The sequence below is a fragment of the Acanthopagrus latus genome, chromosome 2 (assembly GCF_904848185.1).
Source record: "Acanthopagrus latus isolate v.2019 chromosome 2, fAcaLat1.1, whole genome shotgun sequence".
Lineage (NCBI taxonomy): Eukaryota > Metazoa > Chordata > Actinopteri > Spariformes > Sparidae > Acanthopagrus > Acanthopagrus latus.
This window is the reverse complement of record NC_051040.1, coordinates 20,892,759-20,912,893: the sequence shown is the minus strand read 5'-3', so window position 1 is coordinate 20,912,893 and position 20,135 is coordinate 20,892,759. Positions and strand designations below refer to the sequence as shown.

The 20,135-nt window shown below is 45.2% G+C and overlaps 1 protein-coding gene across 2 annotated transcripts in view; it reads right to left on the bottom strand.

The window, feature by feature from the left end:
• Positions 1-240: 240 nt before the first annotated feature.
• Positions 241-20,135, bottom strand: part of atm (ATM serine/threonine kinase) — a 23,541-nt gene continuing 3,646 nt past the window's right edge. Inside the window, exons 11-63 of one of the 2 annotated variants that reach the window (XM_037085009.1) lie at positions 19,837-20,040; positions 18,891-18,992; positions 18,479-18,713; positions 18,266-18,397; positions 18,015-18,140; positions 17,748-17,837; positions 17,365-17,551; positions 16,610-16,803; positions 16,445-16,524; positions 16,194-16,349; positions 15,018-15,093; positions 14,614-14,756; positions 14,405-14,522; positions 14,134-14,304; positions 13,850-14,025; positions 13,496-13,739; positions 13,022-13,137; positions 12,370-12,496; positions 12,045-12,244; positions 11,764-11,938; positions 11,133-11,291; positions 10,848-10,980; positions 10,655-10,750; positions 10,401-10,572; positions 10,158-10,299; positions 9,783-9,959; positions 9,451-9,628; positions 9,207-9,312; positions 8,946-9,101; positions 8,581-8,689; positions 8,401-8,489; positions 8,210-8,312; positions 7,954-8,102; positions 7,757-7,861; positions 7,538-7,657; positions 7,182-7,416; positions 6,928-7,098; positions 6,607-6,726; positions 5,889-6,109; positions 5,566-5,773; positions 5,338-5,463; positions 5,029-5,169; positions 4,659-4,797; positions 4,320-4,402; positions 3,954-4,094; positions 3,005-3,121; positions 2,762-2,911; positions 2,462-2,618; positions 2,268-2,354; positions 1,858-1,972; positions 1,326-1,389; positions 713-855; positions 241-612 (exon numbers count right to left, since the gene is read on the bottom strand). In XM_037085009.1, the coding sequence (XP_036940904.1) occupies positions 432-612; positions 713-855; positions 1,326-1,389; positions 1,858-1,972; positions 2,268-2,354; positions 2,462-2,618; positions 2,762-2,911; positions 3,005-3,121; positions 3,954-4,094; positions 4,320-4,402; positions 4,659-4,797; positions 5,029-5,169; positions 5,338-5,463; positions 5,566-5,773; positions 5,889-6,109; positions 6,607-6,726; positions 6,928-7,098; positions 7,182-7,416; positions 7,538-7,657; positions 7,757-7,861; positions 7,954-8,102; positions 8,210-8,312; positions 8,401-8,489; positions 8,581-8,689; positions 8,946-9,101; positions 9,207-9,312; positions 9,451-9,628; positions 9,783-9,959; positions 10,158-10,299; positions 10,401-10,572; positions 10,655-10,750; positions 10,848-10,980; positions 11,133-11,291; positions 11,764-11,938; positions 12,045-12,244; positions 12,370-12,496; positions 13,022-13,137; positions 13,496-13,739; positions 13,850-14,025; positions 14,134-14,304; positions 14,405-14,522; positions 14,614-14,756; positions 15,018-15,093; positions 16,194-16,349; positions 16,445-16,524; positions 16,610-16,803; positions 17,365-17,551; positions 17,748-17,837; positions 18,015-18,140; positions 18,266-18,397; positions 18,479-18,713; positions 18,891-18,992; positions 19,837-20,040 (7,645 nt within the window). In that variant the 3' untranslated portion in view covers positions 241-431. The remainder of the gene's footprint in view (positions 613-712; positions 856-1,325; positions 1,390-1,857; positions 1,973-2,267; positions 2,355-2,461; positions 2,619-2,761; positions 2,912-3,004; positions 3,122-3,953; positions 4,095-4,319; positions 4,403-4,658; positions 4,798-5,028; positions 5,170-5,337; positions 5,464-5,565; positions 5,774-5,888; positions 6,110-6,606; positions 6,727-6,927; positions 7,099-7,181; positions 7,417-7,537; positions 7,658-7,756; positions 7,862-7,953; positions 8,103-8,209; positions 8,313-8,400; positions 8,490-8,580; positions 8,690-8,945; positions 9,102-9,206; positions 9,313-9,450; positions 9,629-9,782; positions 9,960-10,157; positions 10,300-10,400; positions 10,573-10,654; positions 10,751-10,847; positions 10,981-11,132; positions 11,292-11,763; positions 11,939-12,044; positions 12,245-12,369; positions 12,497-13,021; positions 13,138-13,495; positions 13,740-13,849; positions 14,026-14,133; positions 14,305-14,404; positions 14,523-14,613; positions 14,757-15,017; positions 15,094-16,193; positions 16,350-16,444; positions 16,525-16,609; positions 16,804-17,364; positions 17,552-17,747; positions 17,838-18,014; positions 18,141-18,265; positions 18,398-18,478; positions 18,714-18,890; positions 18,993-19,836; positions 20,041-20,135) is intronic. The other variant, XM_037085018.1, reaches the window with a different exon arrangement.

Genomic DNA, 20,135 nt, shown 5'->3' with positions numbered 1-20,135 from the left:
TACATTTCTAAATGAGCTACAGATACTCAGTTAACAGCGTAGTATTCAGTCATTTCATACTAAAAGAACTCAACTAACAATCAGCTGGAGTGAAACTAAAAAAAAAAAATGGTCCAGAATCAAAATGGCATTTCAAGTGCAGTTTGTTTGAATGCATATTACATTCATAAGGCTTGTATGCATGGTAGAGGGCTTTAGATATACAGTAATTCATCACTTAATCTAACAGTCAGTAATGTGACATAAAACATATCAGGCCTTCACAGTAAACATTTCCTAAACCAGAGTTAACCAAAAGTTAATTGGTCCTCACTTAACTGTTTTGCAAGTAACTTTTGCAAGTTTCCGAACTGACTTTCTTTCCTGTCAAAGTGCAAATTCACCACCGCCGCACGTGTTCCCTGAAGCAGGAAGCGCTCCGTCTCCCGGGCCTACACCCAGGCCTGCCAGCCCGGGAAGAGTCTGCTGAGGTTCTTTGGGTCCATGGCTTGCTGGATGAGCAGGTTGACCTGCCCCCCGACGCTGAGCACCGTCCCCTCCTCCACCCCCTTCAGCTTCTCCTGCAGCCTCAGCAGCACCCGCGTTGCCACTTTGTTGAAGCTTTGGCTGTCACTGCAGGGGCGAGAGCGAAAGGTGGCGAGACAGAGCTTTAACAGAGACAAGAGGACTGCTGTTCAACATCACCAAGAGTGCGCTCATCTTCGTCATCTACCTGGATTTGCGGCGGCTGTCTATGTCATCTCCCCCCATGGTGGAGCCGAGCGTGGCGTTGAGCTCCTGCTGCTCGTCGTGCTGCAGGTAGAAGGCCTTCAGGGGGTTCATGGTCCAGTCGAACAGAGGATCATACAGCAGCACCTGTACAGAGGGACACACGGAGGCGATGCTTAACGTGATGTGAAGGAAATTAATAGTATTTCGTGTTAACTAATGTTCTGTGTTCTTATACACAAACGCACACACAGTTCAGATTCGTAGAGGAAAAATAGTTTGGCTCCTGATCAATCCTGAGGTCCTGTCTAAAAATGTTTACTTCAGAAGCTGAAAGTTTCCTCTGTCCTGCAGCCTCTAGTTTTTCACTGAGTGCACGGCAAAGCTAAAAATGACTGAGAGCAGCCTTGTCTAATCATTAAAGCAGCATAGTGTACCCTGGTTGTGAACCCACCTATATAGGCGCAGCTTACTATCTGATTAATGTGGCCGTTAAATAGCACCGCTGACTTCAGACCAGCTTTATGTTGGTCTGTGGTGCAGTCACTTTCTGCTGCCTCCAGATAACAAGGCTTCACCAGCGCGCCTGGCCACAGTGCATTTTGAGTTGTTCTTACCTCGACGATGGTCAGCAGTGCTTCCTGGGAGCTCCTCATCACCTCCATCGTCTTCTCACAGCATCTGTTAAGAGGAAATACATACATGTATGTAAAACCTTCATGCTGTAGTGCCTCTGCTTTTCACAAGATAAATCTCAATCAGCAGCTTGAAATGTGTTGCTCTTTACCTTATTTAGCTCTTACCAAGCTGTGTTTAGTTTGATAAATAAAGAAAATGAAACACATCTGAGTGTCCATGAAGGCATCACAAACCACAGTGTTTAAAAATCGGTCCTGCAAGTTAATTTCAACACAGCAGAGACATGAATATGAAACAGAGTCTGACTGGAACAGAGGAGATCAATCTTAAAATGTGCAGCATGCTTTTTATTATTTGTAGTTAACTAGATTTGTGGTTATGGGGCTAAAAAGACAGACTGAAACAATAACTAATGGAAAGAAATGCCAAATGAAAACGTTCTCAGGCCCGACTTCCCATCTTGGTTTATAAATATTTAACAACACGATCTCCTCCCTGACTTCTCCTCACCTCCTGAAAACTCCCTCCACTCCAGTGATGCCCATTCCGTCCACAATGTCTCTGGAGAGTCTGAAGGGGACGGTCTCCGGGGTGGGCAGGATCTTCCCCTGCTCAAAGGCCACGCCTGAACATAAAACACATGAAAAAGATAAGAGGGACGCGCGTTACACCATGATAACGCCAAATATTAGACTTCAAATTCAGAGTTTTAAAAGAGAATAATTTCACAGTTCATACATGATTTCATTTGAATGTGCCGTTTGGTCAAAAAAATATCTAAATGGAAAATAGGTCTCCTGAAAAGTTACACAAGACCAGCGAGCTCAGCACACACAGCACACGTTTACACAGCCTCACCTTTTCTGAAGGGAAGAATAAACTTTCCAAGTTCACACACTCATATGAGTGAAAGATCGTACCTAAATCGATGTGCACCAGCTCGGCAGTCTGCTCATCAATCAGAATGTTCTGGATGTGTCGGTCACCCAGGCCTACGATGTAGCCGACTGGGGGCACAAAACAGAAAAGTTAGCAGGTAATTCATTGGCTGAATCAAAAACAGGAGAGGTCAAAAGGCTTCGGACTGAACATCCAGCCACAGTACTGTCTGTACCTATAGAGGAGGTGGCCACGCTGCGAGTGTAAGCCAGCCGTTTCTCCATCCACACCGCGGGGTCCAGGAATCGCTCCATGCAGAAGTACCTGAAGACGGGCTTGAAGTTCTTGCACACCTCGCTGTACGCCTGGAGCTTATCTTCATACTGAGCCTCCTGCAGAGACAAAAGCGGCAGGAGGTGAATGGGAAATGTTTTGAGTTTCCTTTTTAAGGTAGGGTTAGTGCGATTTAAACACGCAGCTCTGACTGGGAGAGCGCTCGATATTTTTCCATCCGACATCATTGCCCGAGCAGTACCATCATCTTCTTGCGGCAGGCCAGGTTGGTCCAGTCTCGGGGTCTGAAGCGTTTGTGAGCTCCTCTATTGGGCTCCACCAGAAACTCCCCAATAGGCACCGTGCCTGAACACCACTCCAACACGCCGCTACACTGCGAGAACGGCACCACCTGGGACCAGTCGAGACACAAAGACGATTTATGGCGTTTTTCTTTATTTTCACATGTTGATTAGAACACATGATCGTGATGTGTGCGTGTGACCTTGTATCGTCTGATGTTGAGCTTCCTCTTGCGGGTGTCCGTGTTGCGCTGCAGCAGCATGGAGCACATGCCGAAGACCTGCTGCATCACTGCATCCTGCCGCAGGTCGTCCTTACCCTGTTCACAGCCAGAGGGCAAAGATCACCGGAGAATATGTAGAAAACCACAGCAGTCACTCAATTTAATATGCATTCTATATAGGTAAAAAACATATACTATATTATATACCATTTTAATCACTTAAGACATTGTTAAATGTTTAATTCAAATCTAAATTTATACATAGCATTCCTGTTAATATTCCAGGACTGCAAAATATCACTAACATAATTTTCACAAATGAGCAACTTGGGGACGGACTCGGTCAGTAACACAAAATGTGACAGTGAAAATGCCTAAATATCCCACATTCTTCACTGTGTGACATACAGAAGGGAAAGAAAATCAGCTAAATACTAATAAACAGTATTGTGGCATATTAACCTAAAAAGAGAAATTCACTGAGGTTAATGATTGGGAAAACTGTTATTTCACCATGACTCTCCCAAGTGTCGAAGTGGTGAATTATTAGCGTATGAGTGGCTAACAAGTGTTTCTGCAAACACAAACACACACACACACTGAACAATGTCCTGATCACGTAAGTGCGAAAGCATGTTTGCAATCTAACGAACTTTGCATTTGTCCCCGTACAAAAACGGGATTAATTATTAGCAGCAGCCAAAGAGGAATGGAAAAGAACTGAAGTTAAAAGAGAGCGCCGGTCAGACTTAAATCTCACATGACTGCTGCAGCTTTAGCTTCAAAGGGAGGGGGATCAGTTCAGTCCAGAAACACACGTATCAGACACAAAATAATGTCTTTGCACATGTTCGTAACATTAACTCAACCTCACTGGTCTGCAGGAATCAAAGGCATACTTCTGACAGCACGCAGACGTGCTCCCTACCTTGACCAGCTGTCTCCTGCTCTTGCCGTCAGAGCCGACACAGTCGATGATCTTGGGCAGGTTGACTCCTCCGACCAGGCGATAGTGGGGCATGAAGGATCTGACAGTCACCAGGTTGTCATAGCAACCGGATGGATCCACCTATTTAGGCAATCGTTATCATACGACAGCGTTAAATACATAGCGGAACAAAACAAGTTAAAATTTCACATTTGAAGTCTTTTAAATAGATCTAAAAGAGCTTTTTTTCACTTGAGCATACAGAAATAAAAACCTTCTTTCCAGACGATGATGAACCGCTAGATTATCAGCCAACAGTTCATCCAAAGTAACGTTAAATAGGGAAGAAGTTTTGTCATTTTTCACCTTGATCTCCATTGTGGGGATGACAACCTCATCCAGGTCTTTGATTTGCATGATGGGCTGGTCAGCAGGGATGGGAATGGCCTCTGTAATCAAGCAAGAACATAATGGACGACTCAACAACTGGACATATAATACATGTATGGGTAAAGAATAGAGAGGCGTCTTCCGCCAATCAAACAGAAACAGTTTTTGACATCCTTGCCTAAAACATGCTCTTTGTCCAGTTAAACCACTTAAAAAAGGATTCATTTCTATAACACTGACAAACCAGCTGCTGAAGTATCGACCTTGAGGATGAAGGCTGGACTTTATGTACCTCACAGTGCTATATCTACTCACTCTTCTCAGTCTTGTGCCTGCTGGCGTCCATATAAGCCAGAGTGATGTAGGCATCGCACAGGCGCTCGATCCCTCGGATCATCTCCGCTCTCTTCTTCTGGATGGAGTTGATGATCTTCTTGGCCACATCTGAACGCTCCTGCATGAGAAAAAAAAAAACACAACGACAAAATTTACAATTAAAGGCAGAGGAAATTACTTTGACTAATTACAGAATGTCGTGTTTGTAAACAGTGATGCAACCAATCAATACTCAATAAGTGCTCAATTTTGTGCAAATCATCCAATTTGAAGCAGGGGGTTTCTTTTGTATTCCTGCATCACTAATCCCTGTCACACTGTCGAACAGGGGACATAATCAAAGTCTCACCAGGTCTAATGGCGAGGGCTGCTGTCTCGCGGTCTTCGACAAGCGGCTCTTGCTGAAGTTCTCGTCTTTGTTGGCGTTCACCAGGGCGAAGATGATGAAGAGCGTGTGGTGAGGGTGCTCCAGAGACGCTCGGCAGATCAGCTGTGAGGAGAGGAAACCAGTGAAGCAGCAGGTTTTTTCAAAAAGGGCAGTAATGTGATTGATTATCGTGAGTCTGCATGCAGAGGAAAGTCAGCTGTAGATGTCCGCATGCAGCCGGTGACCGCTGATGCCCTGCCGTTAATGTGCATTCAAAAAGTGTTGCCTTACCTCATTGAGGACATCATGGAAGCCAGTATCCTCACTGATGCCGGTTGCCATCTTGGTCCCCATGCGAGCGGCCAGCTGATACATGAGAGGCAGAAACTTGTGGGAGGGGATCTTCTTCACCCCTTTCTGGAAGAGAAACATACAGGCACTGTACTTCCATTTCTTCAAGCAACTTTTTTATCTCAAACTCAACAGCAAAACTGAACAACCTCTGTCTGTTTTACGAACCTTCATCATGTCATTAACTGCCCTCACGTCAGCATTCTCCAGCCAGAGTGAAGCCAGGCGGAACACCCAGGTGTCGTGCTCCTCACCCTGCTCCAGACACTGGATGTAGTTCTCCACCGCCTTACACAGGAAGCGCTGTTTGTCCGACTGCAGTTTGGACTGGGCCGTCTCGTCCAGCTGCAGCTCTTTCTTCACCTTTATTGTGTACCTGTGACGTCAAAGGAAAATCAACACTTTGCCTGCGCATCGACTGTATCTATTAATCTGTCTAAAAGCTGTAGTTTATGCAGTGTTGGCAGAATCTGTGTTTTTAAAACACTGACCGATTATCTGTTATTTTATTCTCCCTTATCAGGTCCACCTCCTCTTTGGCCTTGTGCAGCAGCGCCTGCTTGTTCTCAAACTCAGACGAGTTCATGTACTTGTCGATGCTCTGGTACTGAGCGTCGGAGAAGCGGGCCAGAGACAGGAAGGCTTCGGTCCTCTGACTCTGCAGCCGGGAGTCCCGATGAACCCCCGAGTCCTCCTCGATCACCTCCACCGCCTGAGAGAACGGCACAGGAGAAGCTTTTACAGACTTGAATCGCTGACAGATTCTCTGAAAAAAGGAAGTTAAAAATAAAAGTGACAGAGTGGCACCATTTGGGCGACAACGGATAGAGTCGGGTACAGGCAGACACACACACAAATGAATAATTCAAATGTGTCCATATCAATCTACACAAACATTCGATGTACCCCTTATTCATTGTGACGTAAATCAATAATTCATGTCTGAGTATCTGAGTGTGGGAGTCTGAATACCGTCTGGACGAAGGTGAGCAACTCCTTCACTTCTCTGATGGTGCATGAGTATGTGTGTGCTTCAGAGAGAGAGATTCACTGAGTTACATATTACACACATTTTGAGACCTTTTAGTTTCCTGATTGCCTGTCAGAGCAAGATATTTTTCTGCTGCTCTAAATGGGGGGGGGGCTCCCGCCAGAAAATAGTAAATAAAGCAATCGGGTTGGCAGAATACCTGATGACCGTCCTCTTACCCTCTCGAGGTAGTTCTCCAGTATCACTCCGGGGCTTTCCAGGCACGTCTCAGCCAGCCAGTTACCACACAGCCTGAGGCACTCGGTGTACACCGGGACCACTGCAGGGTTCAAGTCCACCTGACCACCAGATAACAAAAAGTACAGAATAGTTCAGTGAAGCCTGCTGACAGTTTGGATTTTTACTTGGATTCTACTCAATCTGATAATAATTAGTGGACAGCATTATAACATTTACATTGTTTCTCATAATCAAATCAAGAGTCTCTGTCTGACGCATCGTGCATCTTCATACCGTGTATGTCAACGAGTGCATCTCACCTTTTCCTCAAGGTTGCTGATCATCTGTCTCAGCAGGCCCAGAGCCAGCCCCTGCTCTCCCTTGGCCCAGAACACCTGGGCTTCCTCCAGTTGCCATGACGACACAGGCGATGACGCCCAGGACCCTCCACCATCCTGCTGCTTCATCTGGAAGACCGCCCGCTCTGCCAGCTGGACAGGAACCACAGCACTGTCAGTACCTTGTGGATAACTGCTCTGGCCATATCACAAACAGACACGCGCACTACTCCTACCTGTGTGTTCCCGGCCTTGCGGGCCAGCCGGCAGAGCTCCATGAGGTGGTCAGTGAGCACCGAGCTGACGTACTGGGCGCTGTCGGGGTCTCCCGCACTGGACATCAGGGTGTGCTGGGCCACAGAGCGGGCGGCCAGGATGGGCTCTACCAACGCAAAGTCGCTGTCGGTGAGGAGCTGGGAGTGCTGCTTCCACTGGCTACAAACCTCCCTGAGAGTCATGTCTAAGAAGGGCCTGATATCAAACATTCAAAAGCAAATATGTTTATTTATTAATTTTTTTAAGGAATTATGTTAATAAAATCACTCTCCATCAGGTCAACTAAAGAGATGAGGGAACAGACTGCTGATATCACCTGGAAAAGAGCTGTTTGACACTCTCCAGCTCCCTGATGGTGTGCAGGTTCCTGAGAGCCGGGTACAGAGAGGACACGGCCTCCAGGCTGCCCCTGCACAGCTCTTCCACCTCTGCACCCCTGTGCAAACAACACAAGCGCATAGATGGGTGGGTGAATCATTTTGTCTGGGGAGAAGTGAACTTGAAATTGCTGAAAGAGACTAAATGTGGACCATACCTGGCCTGTTTCAAAGTCTCATCAAATATGGAGAACTCTTTGTCTCTCAGCGCTTGCAGGGAACAAAACATTGACTCATGGAAGCCAGCTTTGGATTTCTCACTCCTGATAACACAAGATTAGATTTGGAGGGAAGTGAGAGACGTTCAGTGATCATCTGATGGGTTATCGCACCTTCAACCGCGTGCCGGCCTCACCTCCCCGACAGCTCACAGTCCCACTGTGTGTTCCTCCAGGCGGCCTGGAAGCGCAGCTCTCTCAGCTCCGCTCCCCACTCCACCCCTTCACTCTCTAGACCCCTCAGGTAGGTGGCGAGGATGCTGCTCAGGCCAAAGTTCTGCAGGCCCTGTTGGCGCAAGAGGACGTGGAACATCACCACTGGGGAGGCTGAGGTACACAAAACATGAGCGCCCGGCACACTGTGTGATGAGACAGGGCTTTCATTGTTTTTACCTCCACAATCCCCACTTGTCGAGTGACCTCAGGCAGAGTAGAGTGGAGGTCGTACGAAGTCAGGGCCTTCCCCCACATAGCCTCATGCTCATAGGTTCGAATCCTATAAATGAGAATGACAAAAAGAGGGGAACGGGTGATGATGTGAACCATGGCGAGCAGATCTCATTATTAATCTGACAGCGTCCTACCTTGTCAACGGACTGGTCATTGTCTCTCCACCGCAGCCGTACAGACTGTCAGGCTCTCCGATGCTCCGATACACCTCAATAAGGAGCTCCTGCAAAAGTGAACGTGCACAACACAAGTGAGCAGCATTAATACTGTCAACAGAGAAAACATACCTGACAGGAATGTCATGAAGAACTGACCTGCAGACTAATGTTGGTGTCTTCCATACTCTTCTCAGTCAGGCTGGAGATGGTGAGGATCTGGCTGTTGTCCTCGAAATTAATCTTGCGTGTCGCTCTCGACTTGGTCCTGCAGATTTAGTAAATGCATCGAAATACATCAACTTGGATAACACTGTGATTATTGCCTTGATCAAAAAAAAAACCATTACAACTTGAACAATTAAATAAATATGTTTAATGGTGGTTGAAAAAAGGAAAGGTTTAATTAAAGAAGCTACAGGTCATTTTCCATCTTTGTTGATTCTGTGGATTCATGCAGACATGCATTTTTAAATCCCATTTAGAAAAACGTCCCCCCAGTTTAAAAAAAATTGTATTTCTACCTGCGACTCTCCTCCATGTTCGCTTTGGTCTTGTCGACATAGATCTCAGTGTACAGCAGAGCGGTGAAATGTGCCGAGCAGGACTGAGCAGCTTTGGCCACCTCCAGGTAGTTCAGCTCCAGCCAGAAGTTTGAGTGGCACACGGTGCCACAGGAGCTGTGTTAACACAGACCGTGTTTACATGCAGGGGAAAGAGCATGTCCGAATACTAATTACAGAATCCTTGAACATTCACTTTTATCTGATTACAGTAACACTCACCTGTCAGCTTCCACTGGTCGCTGTTGGTGCCTCAGATAGTCAACAACGGCAAGCATGGTGCGCAGGGAAGTCTTATCATACAAGCCCTGGCTGGCAGTGTCTGACTCTAAAGAATAATAAATGCTGATCACAAATAAACTCCTGAATGTTATGCGGACAAGAGGCACAGAGTAACACTTTCAATGTTATTAAGAAGACGACGGCGAGAATAAATGATCAGTATGCGCCACACTCTCAAACTAACCAGAGTCAGAGTTGAGAGGTGTGGCAGACCGACTGGAGGCCTGAGCACTTCTGCAACAGAAGCTGAAGAATTCCTGGATGTGGGAGGAGAGCGTCTCCCTCCACAAGCCGTTAGCGTCGTCCAGAAGGATGGAGTGAATGATGAGGGGCAGCAGCCTCTGACAGCAGTCCACCCACACCTGGAGAAAGACGCAGGGAGTGAGGCGAGCTGAGCTCTGGAGCTCTGGATTTTAAATGAAGATGGCTGATGTACAGTTTGTGCCAAAACAAAATGAAATAAAAAAGACAGCGTGTGTTCGACTAAGAGCTCTGATGTTGACTCGGCGTGCTCACCAGGCACAGCGGTCGAGAAAGCAGCAGAGCTTCACTCCTGACGGCTCCGCTGTCGAGCAGGGCGGTGCACAGAGCCTTCAGCCAGGCCTTGTGGCCGCCTGCCTTGGGTATCCAAAACACCTGACTCTCCAGCTTCTCCCTGGCCCCCGAACTCTGCTCAGGACTCACAGCTGCCACCTAGTCAGAGACAACAATTGGTAGTAACCAGGCAGACGCAGACAATATATGAGTGTAGACGAAAATACACGTTTTGGATAAATGAGGGAGCACAGTGGCAAAAAACAGTTGATCTTTTGTGTTAATTGGTACACACACACGCTGTAAATAGGAGCCAATGATCAATGCTGGGACACACACAAACACTCCTTCACCCACCATCTTCTTGGCCTTTCTGAAGGGGTTGAGGTAGGCCAGCATGGGGTCTCTGTTGTCTCTGTGTTGCTCCCAGAAGTCGACTCCAGACGTTGTGGCGAGGACGTTCTTCACACACTGGGCGGCTGCCTGCCTCACCTCAATACTGGCAGACGACCACAGCACAGAACGCAGCAAATATCAATTCAGAGTGTTCGCGCCTCCATAGTGAAGTACGACAAGGTTTTGATTTCAGTTTGACAGTACCGCTGGTGAGTGAGCGCGTCGTTCATGCAGTTGAGGACGATGAAAACACACTGATACTCAGTGGCGATGAAGAGAGACACGGCCTTTTCGTACAGGGGGTCTCTGCCATGAAGCAGGGCGATGGTGGAGAAATCCACAGGACCCAGCTCCCCGAGACAGCTGCCTGCTGCCTCTGAGGGGAAAGGTTTGCGTTTGTAAGGCTGAAAACAATGAAACGGTCCAGGCACCGTCAAGGAAGTTATTTGATTTCATACCCAGAATGTCGGCTCCTCCGGGGTGGTTGGCTGCCAGCTTACAGAGCTGCAGCAGACTGAGGACCAGCTTCACCAGCACACTGTCGGAGGGTTCGGCTACAAGACACAGAACATGTAGAAAAAAGCTTATTAGATATCTAACTTGAGACATCTTTTTTTTTTTACGTGTAGACCATTTTTCTCCTCATCATACCGTGGCACTCTTTGAGCAGCTCTCTGATCTGTCCCTTGTTGTCATGCAGCTGTCTGGTCAGCTCCTTCAGCCCCTCGAGTCTGGTCAGAGGCAGGGAGTCGCAGGACGTCACCGACAGGAAGTGGGCGATCTCCTTTAAAAAAGAGAAAGATGCAAGGATGGAGGTCAGCAGTGAAATCCATGACATTTCCATCCCTAGAGTCACTGAGGAATCAGGGCTACATATTCAAAATAAAATGCCTTGAATACATGATACTGACACATGGATTTCATAGGGGCCATTACCTGTCTGAGCGTGAATGTCCCAGTGTTATATTTGAGCGTGTGCTGCACGGACCGCAGCTCTCTGAATTCAGGGAGGTTGGGAAAAGGCTCCAACCTGCTGATGGCTCCTTTTAGCTTCTGTTGGTTTTCTATCACAAGAAACTGCAGCAGACTGAGCACCTACAGGGGGGCGGAAAGACGTAAAAATCAGATGTGCACAAATGCTGAAAGGAGGCAGATGATTCTCTCAAACCTATATAATGCAAAACCTAAATGACTTAAGGGGAGGATAAAATGATCAGTGCTGGATCATTTAAATCCAAAAAGATGTCTTTTAAATGGTGTGAGGCGAGTGTCTGGATGGAAAATTCCCAAATTCTGCTGTGATTTGTAGTTTTTAAGTTAACATTTTGCATTTCTCTGAGCATGTAAACGCTGCAAAAGCTAATCATATATTCACATATTTAGAAAATGTTTTAAAAAAAACTTAAAACCAAGTTGAAACCAAGGAGGTGCGTGCTTTTGTGGGTACCCGTAAGCATAGCACATTTTACATGGCTTCTTGAAGGCACCACTTGTCAAAAAGTCCATTATTGTGTCTGCAAACTTGCAAAACAGCAACCGCTCTTGAATCATCTCCCTCGTCACTTACCTGCTGTGAGATGGCAGGCCGGCTGGTCACCTGAGCTGTGAGAGTCCCAACGATGACCTGCAGGTGGCAGTCTAGAGCATCGTCACAGAACTGGAGAGCCGCCTGACACACAGAGGTCAACAGGTCGCAGCACAGAGAGAGGCTTCTGTTGGAGACCTCATCGCATTGAGCCGGTCTGAGGACGAGAGAAACACAAACTGGTTCGTCTTTGACAGCGGGTAGTATGTGTGACACCGCGTGTATGCAAAGTATGTTACCCGTGAGAATGTGTGTGCACCGACCTGCTGTTGATGTGGTGAATGAGGGTGTAGATGATGTCTCTGAGGACGAAGGCCCAGGCTCCCCCCAGGCCGTCCTTCACCTCTTTGAGCAGCAGGTTGACAAACAGGTGATACATGAGGAGGATGCGATGCCGCTCATAGCTGTTGGTCGTCTCTGCTTCTCTTTCACACACCGCCAGCAGAATCCTCTGGATAGAAATCTACAGCACAAAGACGATCAGGACAATATAATAACAGAACAGGGAAAACACAAGCAGCTAAACAGGTTCATTTTGATCGTTAATAATACACGTAAATCCACACAGGGGAAAGTCAAACATCTCACCGGAGTTTTTGACAGAATGGTGACCAAAGACTTGTGGTTGGCACTGTGGCACTTGCTGAGGTAGTCCAGAGTCGCCTTAATGACATAAGAGCTGAAGTATGGTGGGTTTGGTGCAGGGTCCAGTTCCCTAAGAGGGAAAAGTTATTAAGTCATACAGTTTTGTTGAGTTATACTTGAATTGAAGACTGACAGAAAGACAGGCTCTGTTTTACTAATAGCGCAGCTGTGTGGTGTCACACTAATCAGAAAAATTAGTCAGAGAGTCAGAAAAACCCACTCTGGGTAGTCGGTGAAAATGTTGGCACACAACTTGCCAACTGCGACGTTATGTAGAAACATGGCGGAGGAAAGGAAATGTTCGGCTAATGTTTAGTTACTTATGACTTTATTCTCAGAATTCTGAATTCTGACACTAAAGTCAGAACTAGGTCTAACATGAAGCCTCAAACTAGCGTCCGTGTTGTTTCCACATTACAACTTAAAAGCTCATCAACACACCAATGTCTGAAGAATGACTTCTCAACACAGGAAATGAGCTAAACATGTGAATGGAACATCATGTCAATAGTGAATCTGTGGTGTTTTATAGTGTATATAAGAAAAATGTAATAAATATAAGACAGACATCAGGGTAAGCTTTAAATATTATTACCCTACGAAGCGTTTCAGGTCTCCTCTGTCCTCTTCGGCTCCACTCCCCTCATACAGAGTCATCAGCAGTTCCACCACTATGTCTGCCAAGTTGCTGTGGATCAGGTTGTCAATTTCCTACAGACACGCACACAAACACAGAAACAGAAATGTAGTACAGTCAAGTAAATGTACACTGCACCTGTCCAGCTTTGTGTTCAAATGAAGTAACGAAAAAAGATAAGAAACTTATTCAGGCTGGGGCTACACAAGGTAGAAGATGTCAGAACATTAAGAATACCTCACAACAGTTTCGAAAAGGTCATTTTGCATTTCAGAGGCATATTTATGCACCTTTATTTGTTTTCTCTCTTTTCACTGGGTTCAAATTTTTCATCTTTTTTGTCATGATGTGATCAAATTTTTCAAACCTGCATGAAATAAGAAGCCTAACCCCAGATGCAGGTGTGGGCACATGGTACACAGCTGTGTTTACCTGTTTTCCCAGACAGTCGGCATCTTTGAGAAGGTCGTACACTCTGTAGGCCTTCTCTCGCTGCTGCGCGACCTGCGCATCCGGGCCAGACAGGGCGAAGTACGGCAGGATGTTGACCATGATCTTGGGGAAACAGTCGGCCAATAACTGCTCCCAGTCCTTCATCAGACACCTGCCAATAGACTTCACCTGCTCGAAGTCGTCCAGGATGACCAAGTGGGGGATCAACACCTGGTAGGAGGAGCTTCAAGGAGACAGAAGACAATGGCTTGAACAGTGAAGGGAGGGGAAGATAAAGCCACAAGACAACACAAAATGACACAAAATGAAAACAACAGAAGTTTATTTCCTCACTTATAGAAGTCTTTGACCGTGTCATGGTCTAGGAGAGTGTAGGGGAAAGATCCAAGAGTGTAGCGATCATCAGACTGTCTCTGCGCGAGCCACTCAGCTACCAAGTAGTACAGGTGACAACTGACAAATGTCTTCACGCTCCTGTAGCCCAGCACTCTGGATACACTGCACAGCATCTGCCACAAAAAGACAGAAAGAGCTTGTTTGGCCAATGCTAAACTCTATTTTTAAAGCAGCATCTCGAATCTCCATTTTCCCAGTGCACATATTCCTGACTACGTTACCTTTTTGATGAGCTGTTCCTCTATGTTGTTCTCCTTATAGGACTGGAAGAGGGCAAACAGGGACTGTTTCTCACAGACGGGGCTACAACACATCACAACGGACAAACTCTTGAGCAGGGTGGCCTTGCGGTTAAATGACTCGTCCTGCTGGTCCTCTGCTGAGCTGCTTCTCTGTGTGGGATCACACAGACACAAGAAGAATTAGCACAGTAAAAAACAGAGGCAGAATACACACACACATAATGAGGTAATTAACATCTGATAAACTTACTGGCAGCCTCATTCCTTCCTGAGCCTTCAGATAAACAGTCTCAAAAGCCGCCTGCTGGTGTTTCAGCGGCAGCATCTTCCTCTTATCTGGATGCTCCGGCCTCATCTCCAGAAACAACCTGGAGAATAATGGTGACTGTCAGTTATATGTTAATGACTTCTATGAAAAATATATTCTGATACATTCCCAGGGGTGCCAAGTCAGCGTACCTCTCCACTGACAAGGCCACCAGCATGCGGACTTGGTGGTGGGCATCTGCGAGGTAAGATGGAAGGATGGCAGACACCTTGCAATCTTCATCCGCGTCCGGCCCTCTGATACTTAAAACCGCCCACTTACAACATGGGTCAGCCTGTCAGAGGGAGGAGAGGTCAGAAACATGTTGTGCTGACAGAATAAATGGTACACGGGTAATAAATTGGAACATAAAAAGGATATACTGAAAAATAACAAAGTTCTCAAAGTCTGATGAACTATGACAATGTGTCCTATGTCATTTATTTAGAATGAGATATCAAAGATAGTCATGCAAGATTGCACTGTTGTGCAGATAAATACTTTACCAATATATAATAAACATGGAGTATAATATATATAATCTGTGAGCACTGACCTCCAGTAAAGCAACCAGACATCGTACTAAAGCAGTCCGTACAGCAGCCCTGCATTTCCCCGTTTGGCTCAGGAAACTGAAACACAGCACAGTGATCAAGAGTAGTTGGTACAAGAGAGTGAATCAGACACACAGATTGTAACAGATTATGACTACGAGCATCTACAAAAAACATGAATAATGATTTCAAATATATATTATATATATATATATATATATATATATATATATATATATATATATATATATATATATATATATATATATATATATATATATATATATATATATATAATGCTGTAGCTATCAAAACAACAACAAAACCTATTAGCATTGAGCAAATTATTTTAAGCATTGGAATTTAGAATTTGTTGAATCCCTAAAATAACTTGGTAGGAGGCAGATTTTACATGTGATCATCTTCAAAGACTGAAAGCTCCTTTGTCTCATACAGTGACTCATTTTTAGGACTACATTTACATAATCTATGGAAGAGGATTAGGGTCACATGTGATTTTTTTTTTTAAGTTCTGACTTTAATCTCAGAATTCTGACTTTAATCTCAGAATTCTGACTTTCATTTCAGAATTCTGACTTAAATCTCAGAATTCTGACTTTCATCTCAGATTTCTGACTTTACTCTCAGAATTCTAATTTTAATCTCTGACTTAAATCTCAGAATTCTGACTTTAATCTCAGAACTCCATTTACATAATCTACGGAAGAGGATTAGGGCCACATGTGATTTTTTTTAAAAAATTTTTAGTTCTGACTTTAATCTCAGAATTCTGACTTTATTCTCAAAATACTGACTTTACTCTCAGAATTCTGACTTTATTCTCAGAATTCTGACTTTAATCTCAGAATTCTGAATTCTGACTTTAATTTCAGAATTCTGAATTCTGACTTTAATTTCAGAATTCTGAATTCTGACTTTAATTTCAGAATTCTGACTTTAATCTCAGAATTCTGACTTTAATCTCAGAATTCTGATTTTAATTTTAGAATTATGACTGTAATCTCAGAATTCTGAATTTAATTTCAGAATTTTGACTTCAAAGTCAGAACTAAAAAAAAAATAAAAAATAAAAAAAATAAAACATATTTGGCCCTAATCGTCCTCCGTAATAATCTCTAATAGACCAACCCTGCATGTGTTCATGTTGTGTAACTAACCAGAATCCAGACACCACTTGTAGCACAGATCCCTGAACGTGTCTCATTTCCTCTGGCAGGTGGTGGGTCTTTCCCAGACTTCTGATGGAGGGTAACAGACCCAGCAGAACAGCAGCACAGATCTCTTGGTCCTGACGGTACTGATTACACACGTCCCTGTGAGCATGGCGCAACAAACTGACCTCAGTATTCGCAAAACATATTAGGGGAAATGTATTCAGACAGAAAAAGTCACAGAGAGAATTCCCTACGCCAGAGGACGAAGCAGCGAGTCGAATTCCTCTGGAGAGAGCGAGTCCTCAGCAGGGAGCTTCTTCAACAGGACCAGATACTGGAAGAAAACCAAATCTTAGTGTTAATCAGCTGCACCACCATCAGCACTGCAGCCACGCATCTCCACTGTAGCTGCAACCCACCATGTTGAGGTGCAGGGCTTTGCTGAAGTCGATCTGCTTCACCAGCAGCAGCAGCCTGCGCCGCACCTCCTGCGGCTTGAAGAGCAGACCGTGGACGGGCTGCACGGAGCCGCACTCACTCAGAAACTCCAAGACTGAAAGGACAGCCACGTCCTGTTGGGCCAGATGATCGTCTGCTAGCAGACTCTTTGCACCTGATGGAGGACAGAACCATTATTATCATCACTTTGAGTGTTTCATTTAGTGGTAGAAAACATCAGCCATCTCCCTTTAATTCTGACGTACTGAGAGCAGCAAAACATGAACTTTACTGCTGATGTTCTAGATGCCTTTAAATGCTACTCAGGCTGTGAGGTAAATATCCTGAAGTTATGTGGTGTGCTGTTTCTACATTTGGCCAGTATTAACATTACATGAATAAGCTGTTTGTTTGGGAAATGGTCACATTTGTGTGTTGATTTTTTACACGTTTCTTTAAATTAAACCATTTTTTTTTGTTTTTTAAATATATTTGTATGGCCTTTATATTGCTTTACAGTAAGTTCAGCTGAAGAGATGACAGGAAACAGGACGAGAGAGAGGGGGAGTGACACGCGGCAAAGGGCCCCAGGCCGGGACTCTAACCCACTACAGCGAGACAAAGCCTCTGTGCATGGGACGCTCGCTCTACCAGTTGACCAACAGCGCCCCATTAAACCAAGTTTTTTGAGCCCCAAAAGAGGCATTGATTTATAGAGTAAGTCGTCCCTGCTTACCTGGCCCACAGGAAGCATCACTGTTGTCTCCCTGCATTCTGTGGTGCCCATTGCTGCTGCTGCTGGACTCTATGTCCTCATCAAACAGATCACTGCCGTCCCCTTGTTGAGCTCTGGTCACATCCAAGTCGTCATCCATATGATCATCTTCATCCACAACAGTGACTCGCTTAGAAACGCTGCTTGACTGAGAGAGAAGAGGGAGTAGGACTAACTGAAGCAAGCCAGCTCTTTATATGAGGATTAACACATTACCACCTCTCAGACAGTTATTATTTTTGTATTAAAAGGGAGCGTGTATGGTTGTAACAGTTCTATCGGACTGCTCGGATTTTACAGGTGTACCTTACAAAGTGACCACTCAGTGTATGGATGTCACTCACCAACAGCTTGCTGATCTCAGCCAGTTCACTGAGGAGACTGGCAGGCAGGATCATAATGAACAGACTGGAGGAGATGGGAGAAACTTTATCCTGCAGGAGAAGCAAGAACAAAAGATTTACTCTGCAAGAAAATCTTTCTCACCGGTATACAGTTTGAATGTTTGACAGCGTGCGTGCATTGTTGAGGATGTGGCTGGATTGTATATCCATCTAAATGCCGCAGCCTTTCAGCATTATGCATACAGTCGTGTTGGAGGCTTCGGTCACCTTGTTGTTCCTGCTGGCTGACTGAGTGCAGAGCTTCATGACGGATCTCAGAGTGCTCATGGTTCCTTCCTCTGTCATCTTCACCTTCACGCTAGATACAAAACCGCTGAAGTCCTGAGCCAGAGTCTGGGAACAAGAATACACCAACAAACTTCAATTCTTATATGCTCTTCATAATGTTTCAGAGGCTGGATGATGACCAAATGGATAGCATGATGAATCTATTGCATATTCACGCATCTGGGCGATACCTTGGCTTTCATGAAGAGCTGTGAGCGGCAGGCCTCCTCCTCAGTCAGAAACCCAGTGGAGACATAACCTGCCAGAACACCGGTCAGCAGACTGAAACAGCGCACCAGACACTCTGGAGGGGTGGACGGAGACTGTGGAGGAGGAAATCAGGATAAATACCCATTTGTCACCGACATGAATACACACACACATATATATTAAATTCCACTCACATCAGGAGAGTAGCAGTTGAGAAGGTTGTCAGCCACGCAAAGCAGGGATTGCTCCAACTTGTTCCTCAGGCCGGGGACGGCAGCGAACTGGCCCTCAGCTAAAGACATCTTGGTTGACTCGTCGGTCCCTGCCATGACTGAGAGCAGCGTGTTGAAGCTGAACTGCAGGTAGAGACTCTCGATCTCTTCCAGGTCGTCTTTGGCATCGGATGCAGTTTGCTCTTGAACGAAGGCACTTTGAAATAGAGATCAAAAACTGAATTATTTGTATTCCATAATTACATATTCTGATTCTGGATTAACAATGATACCAAAAAACAACTGATACATGCATTGTGCATGAAAGGGATGCGAGGGGCGAGAGTTTTTAATCATTAGGGTGGTTGTGGTACTCCAGGATAATTTCCCTTACCTTTCTACCTCTTCAGTACCCAGCAGAAACTTCAGGCCACTTCTTGTGTCTTTCAAAGTCAGGGAGACCAAGATGTTGGCTATTAGATTGTGTGGAAAGTCTCTGCACATAAGATCACAAGAAAATACACATTTAAAGATCTTTATCTATGTAAATCAAAGTTAAATAGATATATCTTAACAAAGACATACGTAAGGTAAACCATGAAGGATTTTCACAAAAAAGAAATACAGACTTAAACAAAGATTGGGCAGTAGTGTGTAGCCACTGAAAAATAACGGCACAAAGCGGTGACTCGATAAAAACATAGTGTTCAGGTTACATCGCTGTCACTTCTCTTCTGTGTCTGTCTAATGAGCTTTAAGTCAGTGTGTCTCCTTGACTGGGGGCGGGGCTACAGACATACACAGAGCAGAGAGCAGCAGACAGGAGGAAACCTGTGCTTAAGCCAAGATTCATGCAAAATACAGATTTGTGCCACCTTCCGGAAGGACAAGGGGGTGTTTATTTGTGCTCTAAATAGTAAGCACTGAGAAACAATCAGAACGAAACATTTTTTCTTGTTATTTGTTTGTCCTCCTTTACACTGCTCTTCGTTCAATCTGCATCCCTTGCTTGGCCATTGTGGCTCTCTCAGTTTAGCTGACCCGGGGAGGAGGGGGCAGCTTTCAATGGTTTTGTTTTAAAACAGCAAACTACAAATCCTGCATAGTATACAATTAAGGAAGAAAGCACAATTCATGTTTGGAGATTACACTTCCTTTTTCTGCACATGCAGCACCAAGAACTGTAAGTGGAGCTTCCCAACATTTAATGATGAAAGTAGATCGTGTCACATATCATAATTTACATACCTAAATAAGCAAGCACTAAACAAGGATACTATTATCGACAGAAAGAAACAGATAAATCCATAGTTAACTTGGTAAAGCAGCATAGTGCCAACCTGCAAATGATGGGGTGTGGTCTTGTGCTCTCCTCCATCTCATCACTCTGGTCTGTCATCAGCAGCCAGGCTATGAGCGTCTCCTTTAGGTTAGGGGATGCAGATCCCTCTGTGACCCCCACACAGTCCCAGCTTGAGCTCGAGATGAGACTTTTAGGGACCGGACACTTCAGCAGGGCCTGGGCTAGACAGAGAGCTGCACTCCTGTGGGTAGAGGAGAAGAAGGGGTATTGAATGCAGACACAAAAATATCAAAATGTAGTACAAAGACAAATTTTCAGAATAAACAAAGCTCATAT